The sequence below is a fragment of the Dermacentor variabilis genome, chromosome 4 (assembly GCF_050947875.1).
Source record: "Dermacentor variabilis isolate Ectoservices chromosome 4, ASM5094787v1, whole genome shotgun sequence".
In the NCBI taxonomy this organism is placed as follows: Eukaryota; Metazoa; Arthropoda; class Arachnida; order Ixodida; family Ixodidae; genus Dermacentor; species Dermacentor variabilis.
Window position 1 is genome coordinate 139,452,874 of NC_134571.1, and position 11,628 is coordinate 139,464,501.

Here is an 11,628-nt window from a genome sequence, read left to right on the forward strand (position 1 = left end):
TTTGTCTTCAGCATATTAATCTTCAACCCCACTCTTACACTTTCTCGGCTAAGCTTGGTCCTCAATCATATGTTGTGATTCGTCCCAGTGTTGCTGAACTGGTCAATCTCATCTGCAGACCGAAGGTTGCTGAGATATTCGCCGTTGCTCCTCACTCCTAAGCCTTCTCAGCCGAATGGCTTGAATACTTCTCCAAAGTATTAAGTGAAGAGCATTGGAGCGATTGTGTCTCCTTGCCTGATCTCTTTCTTGATAGGTAATTTTCTACTTTTTATTGTGGAGAACCAAGGTAGCTGTGGAATATTTGTATATGTTTCCCAAGATATTCGCGTATGCCTCTTGTACTCATTGATTACCCAATGCCTCACGACTTCACGTGATACCAGAGAGCTAGAAGAATGTCAACGTTATGTTGATCCATCAGAAGCGAGTCGTTAAAGACTGGAAGAACTATATAGGCTTATTAGCTTGCTTTCAGTATTGTATAAAATATTCACCGAGGTAACTTCCAATAGAATCGGAGCACGCGGGCTTCAGGAAGAGATATTCTACGCTGAATCACATGCGTGTCATCAATCAGATAATCGAGAAATCTGCCGAGTACAATCAACCTCTGCGTGCGGCTTTCATAGATTATGAGAAGGCATGCAGCCATGTTCGGAGACAAACATTGCTTGGAAACGCTGCCAATTTTGTACCGCGCTGTCGGCAAACAGCGTCGCCCCCCCCCCCCCCCCCACCCCGCATGTGGACCTTGCGGCACCCGGCGGCCAATTAGTGTACGTTTACCTGTACGTCAGCTCACTATTTCTGCTCACTCAAGGTCTGCAAACTTGGCGGCGGACACACCTGAGGCGACGGCAAATAAAAGCTGCCGTTACGGCAATGACGTAGTGTACATCCCAACACTGCCGTAATTAATGCTCCGGTCTATGCACACGGTCATCCATATATGGGGCATATATATCCCAGCTAACGTTAGCCGAGCTGTTCAACGAAAATAAAGACTGCAAAAAAAAAAAAAATGCGCAAGGTAAGTTCTTAAAACTTGCGATGTTTGGCCGTCAAGCCTATGAAGACCGATCACCGTACGTTGTATAATTGTATCTTGTATCGTACGGTGTGTGTGTGTTTCTTTAATCGTTAATTTCATCGAACAGCTTGGCCGATATCCTCATTGAGCAATTTGGCTAACGTTAGCCGGAACACGCGTCACGCCACACGCGAAGCAGTTCGCGAGGACATTATGGGCGATCATCTCTGGAATTTGCGAGTGTGTAGGGAATGATATTCGGCGAGTCACGATGTGCGTGTTGCTCCATTTGGCGCAGTTGTGCACGACACCGGCTTTTTTTTCGCGTGCGCATTGTCAGACGCTGCTGCTGCTTGAACGGGGAAAAAAAAAAGACTGCAAGGAAAAGTCTGCGCACATATAGGAGGTATAGCGAAGCGTTGCGCACCATTGAGCCGCCGTTTGCTTGCTGCCGCCACGAGCCGACTGCACGAGCGCGTAATGAAATCGCCTTCCGTGAGCCGTGTAACCAAGTGCCTTTAAATTGAAGAATGCTCAGTCGGATTTAGTGTCGCGAAGCTAGCACATAGCTGCGTAGGTTGTGTAGCGCGTTCGGCACGTAATTATGCGATGCTGCAGTTTCAACGAGCGACAGCCAAGCTCGATTATTATGGGTGCTCGAGTATGACGAATGCGTGTGCAACTTGCAATTAAGCGCCTCCGAGGTATAGAGCTCTCGTCGCGAAGACTATATGGCACCACTTTCGAGATATTCGTCCCCAAAATCTGCTAAGTAGTGCATCGGCGTTCCCGTTGAGATCGTCCCGAACTGTCATATATACGCGCGCTTTTGGGAAACTGGCAACTGGAACGTCCGCGTATTTCGTATGAGATATTAAGGTCGCATATATCTCGAAAGCTGTGCCAGTTATCAGATGGCTTCTACTAAGCAGACATGCCTTCACTATGCTCCTGGGCTTCGATTTCGCGATTACAACATGTGTCTTAGCGTTTAGTAATTTAAATTTAATTAGCATATTTTAGTTTATCAGAGAAATTATCGACCACTTCTTTTCTAGCGGTTAATGTCCGCCTTGTCACGTAGCTAGCCCATATATATATATATATATATATATATATATATATATATATATATATATATATATATATATATATATATATATATATATATATAAGGAAAAACAGCAGGGACCTATAGATAGGGCAGTTTCTTCTGAAAACGATTCCGCATAAAAAAAAAAAAGAATACACCCGACATAGTATAGTTGACCCTTGCCGTATATCGGGTTAATATCGCGTTTGCGCACGTGGAGAGGGAACTCTAGAAAGCGTCTGCCGAAAGTAACTGTGGTCGATGAAATGTGTATATTAGTGTCAGCGTGTACGGTCAGCAGCGTTTCTGATTTTAACTCTGTTGCGCGTTAAAACACCGCTCTTTTGGAAAATGTGACCATCAGCACCATTAGGCTGTGTTTAACGTTACGCCTAATATTTTTCATTCCATTGCTTATTGCACGGTCCTTCTTCTCAAGCTTCTTTGTTAGCCTCCAAGTTTCTGCCCCATATTCTTGTACCGGTAGTGAAAATCTCAATGCCACCCTTTATTTTTATTTGACACCAGCTGGTACGGGGCCGAGACTGTACATATTCCGTTTTTGTGCCTTCCTGAACCTATACGTGTGCGTGTCCCTGTCTGTTTGTCCCATAACCCCTCTCTCCTCCCTCCCCCACTTTCATTACATACACCCCGACATGTGCACTCATACATATACACTTGACCTAACCCAACGTAAATCTACAGGCATCTGCAGAACGATAATTTCGTTGTTTTCTCGCAGGCGCTGAAATGCAGCTGCTTCATCCCCTTCTACTCCGGCCTGAGGCCTCCGAAAATTAACGGAGTGGTGAGTGAGCCGGTTCGGCTTTTTTTTGCAAAAACCCTATAGTTTCGGTTTGGTGTGGCGCGGTTTCTGACGCCCGCTCGTGTAACCACGTGGTCGTCGCAGGCGTACATGGACGGCGGCTTCAGTGACAACCAGCCGTCGCTGGACGAGAACACGGTGACCGTGTCGCCGTTCGCTGGCGACAGCGACATCTGCCCCATCGACGACTCCTACAACCTGACGCAGATCAACTTCAGCGGCACCAGCATCTCGGTGAGTGGCCCAGTGCAAGTGGGGGGTGCGTATATGTACGAGCACCAATAAAGGGCGAAAAAAAGATTAAACGACCTTTCAAAGGATTATGTACACATCGCTGCACTTTCCCAATGCATCGGCGTGATATTAGTCTGGCTTGGTGCCAGCCAGTGGCGTAGCTAGGTCGTCTGGCACCCGGGGCCCATAGGTCTTCTGTCACCCCCCTCCCCGGGTGTAGCTGGCGGAAAGAGGGGTGTCTTCAGACGCATATGACACCCCCCCCCTCTCTGGCCCCTTGCACCCGGGGCCCACGGCCCCCCGGCCCCCCCTGTTGCTACGCCACTGGTGCCAGCCTCTTCAGCGTACGTCATTGTATGCCACGTGTCAATCCAGTTGAGCACTTATTTACCGCGAGTATGATGGTGTCCCCATTGACACACGGTAATGCGGTGCTTTGATGCAGCTGCTGTGAAAATTTGCTCGCGCTTCCCGCACTTGAGCAAACAGTCGCTCAATAGGTGTCACTCGCTCTTGCTCGCGGTTGCGTCCTTTTCTCGCGGCTAAGATAATGTAAGCAGGACCCTGGTGTACAACTCATATACAGCAGCCTAGAACCGAAGGCTTACAGGGTACGATTAACGGACTATACCTTATCGCTTTTTTTTTTTTCATTCTTTCATAGTTACATATAGGGCTGAAACTCCCTCTGACGGGGCTCGCACGGTCTTACCGTGTCACACGCGCGCATGTTGTGTATCGTACGCTACTCCAGCACGCGGTTGTAATTTGCATCTTTATTTGGTGCATTTCTGCTCTGGTGGTTTATTTCCGTGGTGTGTACTGTTACTCCTCATTTATTTAATTATTGTACTAATAGTCAATACAATAATCAATGTTAATTACGTACTGCTAGTGCCTAATTAAGCCTGCGGTATTTGCAAATAAATAAATAAGATAAAATCCAAGTGTCGAAACATGTGACGGGTGCACTGAGATAAAAGTTGTAACTGTCCCGGGTCTATCTTTCTGCGCAGATATGCCCGGGAAACTTGTACAGGGCGGCCCGCATCTTCTTTCCGCCGGACCCCGAGATATTGAGCCGAATGTGTCAGCAGGGCTTCGACGACGCCGTTCGTTTCCTCCAGAAGCACGGTAAGTTATTGCACCAGCACAGCCTGGCTGTTATGCTTGTGAAATATTTATGGTACTTAAATAGCTATGCTTGTTTCTTCTTTTGCGAGAGCGGAGCCACGTCCTTGGCACTCGCGGGTTTATTCACGTGCGTTTATTCATGGGTCCACAGCTTAGTAAGGGCATTTTAGAATCAGGTGACCCTGCAACACGAGCATTTGTAGCGAGCACTTAAATTGAGTTTTTTTTTATTATTGTTATTAAAGGGGCTCCTGGCGTAGACTCGCAGTCCCGTGAAAGACTGCGGAATAGTTCTGACCATCTGGGGTTCTTTAACGTGCACATCAATCAACGTACACAAGCGCTCCCCCCCCCCCCCCCCCCTTCATTTCGCCTAGCTTATTGAGCCCAGCGGCGCGACCCCACAGCCACAGAGCTACCGCGGCGAGTTCAGTTCGATAACATTGATATCGCACGGTCTTATCTGCTTCAGCTAGTTGGCTCTTGCTTATTAGCAGTGCTTCCTGCTCTGGAAGCATTTCCACTGTGTTATTCGAAGATAAGCTGTATACGTACAATGAATACGAGTAAATTCTTTGTCACTGATGTCGTTCGTGCACTTGGTGTCGCGTTGCACGTGGGCTTTAATACTTTTCTCCCCTGTGTCTTGTTTCTTTAATGCCAACAGCCAGCGCTCGGACGCTAAAATCAGGTAAAACTCGTATCTCATTGTTCTGCGACGGCGCCCAAGTCTGGGCCTGCGCTGCATGGCCAAGTTGCAAGCCAAGGCTATCGGGAGATCCGCGCTCGCTGTCGCGGAACTTACAGGTAGCAACTGGCAGACGAAGCTAGCAGGTAACGAGGATGACCCGTTTCACGTTGCTTTATCTGACGGCGTGATTGATAAGGTCACTCGTTCTGTCCACTGATAAGGCCTGCGCATTCTTTTGTAATCACAAATGCTGCTTCCTGTCAATTAACACTCGCCACCAGTGCAAACGTAAAAGAGAGCAGTGTCAGCGGATAACATCGTCGAGCCATGCTATACGGTCCGAGTGGTTGATGCGGCAAATCAAAATTGCGTGTCGTACGCAAGATCACGTGTAGTGTCGCCGTCGAATAGGGTCGCTTGCCCGTCAGTGCCTCAACTAGCGGAGTCATTCTGAAATCGAAACTATGCAGCGCGCAGGGTAGTCCCGGATACGCGCTTGGGCGCTGGGCATTCGACGGCACTCTATGCAGTGAAAACAATTTACTATACTTCCTCACTCGGTTCGTCACACGCGTGCCGACCGGTGGCATTGCGAAGGATACGGTTACCGTACACGTGCGTTGCTTTGCGTAAACTTGCGCACAAGCCTATCACGCACGTGACCCGATCAACGTCTCTTCGCAGACATGATCTCCTGCACCAGCTGCTTGGCAGTGCAGTCGAGCTTCGTGGTGGCGCCCCCCGAGGCAAGCCCCGAGCTGAGCACCGACTCGGACGCCGAGCAAGCCTGCGACAACTGTCACAACTGCAAGCAGCGTCAGGAGCTGGCGCTCTCCGATAGCCTTCCCGAGGCCATCGTCAGAGGTGAGCAACTTTCGATCCCGGCATTCCAGTGAGTGTTCGCCGCTGTGTGAGCGCGTCGCTCGCTGCTGTGGTTTATGACGTGCCCGGTGAATGCGCGCGCATCTCGGATGCTGTACAAGTGCGGCGCATGACCAAGTTTTTGGAGTGCCTATAAACACAGCTTCAGCGCTGTGTACGCAGGTGTGGCACCGCGTGCAAGTAGGAAGGAGGAAAGAATGGAAGAAGGCAGGGAACGCTAGAACCAGAATTGCGTCTCACAGAGCACTCGCAAAGCCAGGCGCGAAACCTATAGGGGAGGAAGACACTACAGGCACGCGTCACCTCCTCCACCTCCCCTGAAATTTTTGTGTGCCAGTATGCCGCCTGCCCATACAGTTTTCTATTATTTATGTCAAAAGACCTTAGAGACTGCATCGAATGAACATTATATCAGTTTGCCGAAACGCGCAGATGTAATGTTGCCTGGAAAGTTTCCTTTTAGGCTAATGCAGTTATAGAACAGCAGTCTCGGGCGGCCTCTAAAGGGGTCCGCAGTTTCGTTTCACGACCACTGAACTGCCATCCTCTTTTGTGTGCAGCCATCCAGGATGCATCTGACCAGCTGAACAAAGGTGTGATCAACTGGCTCTTCAGACACCGTCCCATGAAGCTTCTTTCCATACTGACAATTCCATACGTGCTGCCCATCGACATCACCATCGTCGTTATTTGCAAGTGAGTGCAAATAAAAAAGAAGTTCCATCTGCTTATTGCTTACATTTCCGGTTCAAGAATGGTGTGGGCATTAACCATATTATGTGTGGAGACCGCAGGCATTCCTGCTAAGCTGAAATTCCTATGTGACTGTGTCTATAGCTGGTGCTTCAATTCGCGAAATGTCTTTATTTTTCACGGAGTCGTTTGTGCTTCTATATATGAATAAGTCTTGTCCGCAGCCCGCTGTGAAAAAAGAAGTGTGGAGCATTTAATGACAAGAGTTCATTGACGCTTAAATTGTGAAGTTTAGTTTTACTTCTGACGAATTTTTGCGCAGGCGTGTCAGCATGCGTCGGACGACGCGGCATTTTAACGTCACCGATTTCAATGCCACGTCCATTACCCACTTTCTCAGCTAGGCCTATAGCCATAATTTTAAATAAATTATATTATCTCTCTGTGTGTGTGTGCGAGGGAGACATATAGGGATTTGTCCGATGCTCAGCCCCAATTGCGCGTGGCCATATGCTTACACCCGGACGCCGAGCTCACACACTCTCTCTCTCGCGTCCATTTCTCGTGCAGGATGTGGCAGTTGCTGCCCAAGATGCGCCGCGAGATCCGCCGCCGGCTCCAGCGCACCGTGGGTGCGGCGCGCGACTTCACCTCCAAGCTGCAGAGCAAGCACCCGCTGTACAGCGCGCGCTTCTCCTGCCAGCTCAACATCACCGAGTTCAACTACACGCCGGACGAGCCGGAGCCTCGGCCCAAGACGCCCACGGGCCCGCCCCAGCGCCGGGTGCCGGCCCCGATGCTGCGACACGACCTGCGCAGCCGCAGCCTCGAGGACCTGGTTCGCGGCAACCCCAGGCTGCAGCAGCAGCGCCACCGAGCCTTCCAGCGCAAGTCGTCGTACGCCGGCCTCGCGCTTGCCCGGCGCGCCGGCAGCGAGGACACCACCGTGGTCAGCTCGCTCAACTTCGGCTTCACCATGAACCTGTCGTCGCCGTCGGCCGGCGCGGACGCGGCCCCCGCCGGACCGCCGGGCGCCGTGGCCGGAGGACCCGTGGAGCGCTGCCGCCGGCAGAGCGTCGTCGAGGCGCTGCGAACGCTGAGCGAAGACCGCGAGGAAGAGGCGGACGGGGTGGACGCCATCGCGCTCACCAACCAGGCGCTCAACTGGGAGAAGGAGTGCATCGAGCGTTGCCAGCGCAAGGAAGACGCCGACAAGCTCGAGCACATCTTGGACGTGACGCAGCAGAAGGAGGCGCTCATGGCCTTCTACTACACGGACTCGGCCACGCACCGGGTCCGCGTCACCGAGATCTTCAACGTCACCGACTCGGCGCCGCACTCGAGGGCTCCGTCTTCTGCCGCGTCGACGACCAACGGCGAGGGCGCGCAGAAGAGGCGACTAGAGGTGGACACGTCGTCCGGTCCCGCAAGCTCGCGAAGAACTCCGCCGCTCCTGAGAATGTCTCCGGTGGACGAAGGAACGCCGACCAGTCTCGGGGAGCCGCCGTGCTTTGACGACGGCTCGTCGTCGTCGTCGGTCACGTCTTCGCCGTCTACGACGGGGGCCGCGTGGAATTCGTCGGCCGAGTACGCCGACGACTCGTCGTCGCCTTCCACGTCCGGACAGTCCTTCAGCTGCGAACGCAAGGTGCCCCGCAGGAAGAACTCCGTCGCGTTCGTCAACTGCGGAACCCGCTGATGGAAACCTCGCCACCTTCTACTACGCGGAGCGCGCTGCTGAATTCGTCGGTTGTGTGCGTGCCAACAATGCGTCGTTCGCCTTCCGCCTCTCGACTGTCTTTCGACCGCGAATTCAGGACTCGCAGGGAAAAAGAACATTCCGCAGCCGTGAAACGCGGTGATGGAACTATCGGCACCTGAGCGTGAGATGTGCCGAACTGTAATCTAGCCATGGCATGGTGCCACAGATGTGTGCCACATTCTGATTTAAGATCTTAGCGTCTTGCTGTTTTTCTGTAGGACCAAAACGCTCGTATCTGCATTTTTATTTATATAGTCGTGCATGAAGAAAGTGCACGTTAATTTTTGTTTTTTTTCTTCGTTCGTGCTACTGGTACGGTGGAGAACTTCTTGAACGCATGGTGATGTGCACCTGCGGGGCGTTTTACATCGGACGTGCGTGCCAACGTGTGATGCAAAAGACTTGTGCCATTACTCCTCGTTGAGTAAAAGAGTGATAAAGTTGCTCAACTTTCTGCAGCTGTTCGGTGAACAGTTCACTGTAATGTTCCTTGGTTCTGAAGGAAACCTCAGGATGGCTATCCAAATCAAAGATCTCATGTTATTTATTGCCATGGTGTACAATTATGGTAATGGATAAAGCTTGATACATACGGAGTTCTTGTCTCTTTTCCCCCATTATTTTCTTGAGCATGTTTACTTGTACGCCAATGCATCATCTTGGAAAAGACACGGGGCGAAACGTGCGTTTACACTTTCGGTTCGGCCAGCAGGCTTACTGACGAGGCACCACCAAGGGCAACGAGGAAATACATAAAAGGGCGGCATAGTCAAATAAACAAATACAGTCAATAAATATTATGTAAAAACCATGGGCGATGGTTGTCAGTGTAAGCGAGCGAATTGCCTGGACCGACGAACGAGCGAGCGACAGCCATTCTTCCCTTGCAGCCCATCCCCACAACTCAGTTGCCTCAGAGACCTTTCCCTCGGCGCCTTCCCTTGCCTACCTGATGTTCATTTGTGACTTGCAAAGGTCTGAAGGCGAGCTCGTTGGTATAAATCCATGGTAGAAAAACAGCGCTAAGAACAAGGACAGAAGTACTGCACGTAGGACAAGCGCTGTCCTGTGTTCTTCCTTCTGTCCGTGTCTTTAGCGCTGTTTTCCTACCGTGGGGCGTGCCTCATTATCAGAAAGTAGTTTTGGCACGTAAAACCCCATAATTTTTTTTTCTACCGTGGATTCATTCGTGACCGTCGTGAAGAACGAATGCGTCCGTTTGTTCTCCTTGATGATGACTTAATGGGATATCACCTTTCTAACGGAGCGGGGTGGTGGTGACAAATTATAACCTATAATAGTCTGTTGTGTCGGCGTCAACGTCGCCAGAGTTCGACGGAACACTCATCTACACCTGCGGTGTATTTTGCGTGGGCGAGAATCCTCTATGAATTCTACTCCGCCGCATCGTCCACGATTGGCTGGCTGACGCCGGGCGGCCAGCGAGACACGCCACGAACGAGCGAGCGATTGACAGCCTCTCCTCCTCCTCATGCCGGTTCCTGTCACTCGCTTGCCCCTGAGAGCTCGCGCCCTTTCCCTCACCTTACTGCGAGGAGCGAGCAATACCAACACCACCTAGTCCACTAGAGGGTGTTGGCAATGCGAGGGTTGAGGTGGCCTCTTCTGAGAGACAGTTACTGCGCTGCACTTTGTCCTACGTTCAGCTCCGTGCTTTTAGGACTTCCTCTAGCGAGCTAACGAATGAAATAGCGCCCCCCCCCCTTCTTTCCCGCTGTTAGAGCTCACTTACGACGCCCCTTCGCTTTGCCCTAGAGCACGTTTCCCCTTGGCGCGTTTCCTCGCCTTCCCTCCCGCACGGCCCACCTACCTTTGTACCACCAACCTATCACAAAAAATTGCTGGTTCTCCCGTAATCGAGAGTTAGATGTAAGCATGAAAGGCTACCGGCAAAGCAGATTGGTTGCAGATGATACTAGGCACAATCTTAAAATGGTTGTTGTGCATGTTCACAACTGCGCACCCCACCACATCACACTGCACCACGCCGTACTATGCACTGGTTCATACGGACTCAGTAGTTTCCTGTCACATACAGAATCTGATTGCAAATATCGTCACGGTCAAACGGCCGTTCGCGGTGCGCCGGACGCTCCGCGGAAGTAATGGACCGCTGGCGTTGAAAAGAGTGCTCTGCGCCAAGAGATAAGTGTATAGTGCCCTGTCTTTGCCTTTTGGACGTCACCTACTGGAAATTACAAATAAAGCTTAAGCTTACTAGAAGTTACAGCTTGAGTGATACTGTGAACAAACATTAGGAAGAACTCGGAAACAGCATTTCTTGTAACTTGTTTGGGAAGTAATTAGCGTGTGTAATGCGGACTTCAATGGTTGCCCGGATGATGACCTGCAACTCGCTATCCCGGAGATTATCGTTTTCAGCGAGAACTCTAGGGGTATACGCAGTTGGCACGCACTTAGCCGGTTTCGCCTTCGGGCAACAGCCATCGATTTTGATTCGAGCGAAGAAGAAGACTTCGCGTCACTGCAGTGACGCGACGTCTTCTTCTTTACTTCTTAACTTCTTTACTTCATTAAGAAAAAAAATATTCTAGAATCAAGATTTACACAGCTTGGTTTAAGCTTTTCAATTAAAGATATCCTTTCTCTAGGAGCCTCCTCTCTTGGAAAGTGCCACAGGGATATTTGCTCAACTGTGGAGGAATTTATAATTGCTACAAAGAGATTGTCTTGAAATAAACATTTCATTTTTGTTCATTTCCCCCAGTTAGCTTTACCAATTTTAGTATTTAATGAAGATTGCCTAATTTGGCCAATCCCCCACAGTGGGTGTGCGCCATCGCATAAGGAATACCATACCATACTGCAGTGCTGATGTACTGCGCTGTGCATGGTATCAGCTGTGGCAGCGCGCAAGCCTCCGAAGGAAAGGCGACGCTAGTGTGTGCGCCCCTGCTGCCGTTCGCGATAAGTGGCCGGCCACGCAAGCCGCCTCCTGCTCGAACTCCGCTCGCGTGACGAGGAGTAATGTCGAGGGTAAGTTGTAATTTCTAGTTCGCGTTGGCGTGGGGATCGGTGGAAAATTTTTGTGCTTTGCTGTTGTTTAGTTTCCAGCGAATACTACCGCGCACGTTCGGCACGTTGCTGGAACTGCTGCGCCACAGTATCACGAGGCAAGATACCAGTTACATTCCTGTATAGTCTGCCTTGGTGACGTGGACTTTGCATTTGGTGCGACGCAGGAGGACGCCGGTAGAAAATACATGCTAACTTTCGGCGCGCCGCTGATTGGTTT

General features: G+C 50.7%; 1 protein-coding gene across 1 annotated transcript in view; it reads left to right on the forward strand.

The window, feature by feature from the left end:
- Positions 1-8,947, forward strand: part of LOC142579853 (uncharacterized) — a 73,958-nt gene extending 65,011 nt beyond the window's left edge. The window contains exons 3-8 of the mRNA XM_075690470.1: positions 2,872-2,937; positions 3,040-3,189; positions 4,206-4,323; positions 5,699-5,878; positions 6,457-6,592; positions 7,160-8,947. Of these exons, the coding sequence (XP_075546585.1) occupies positions 2,872-2,937; positions 3,040-3,189; positions 4,206-4,323; positions 5,699-5,878; positions 6,457-6,592; positions 7,160-8,288 (1,779 nt within the window). The 3' untranslated portion in view covers positions 8,289-8,947. The remainder of the gene's footprint in view (positions 1-2,871; positions 2,938-3,039; positions 3,190-4,205; positions 4,324-5,698; positions 5,879-6,456; positions 6,593-7,159) is intronic.
- Positions 8,948-11,628: the final 2,681 nt, after the last annotated feature.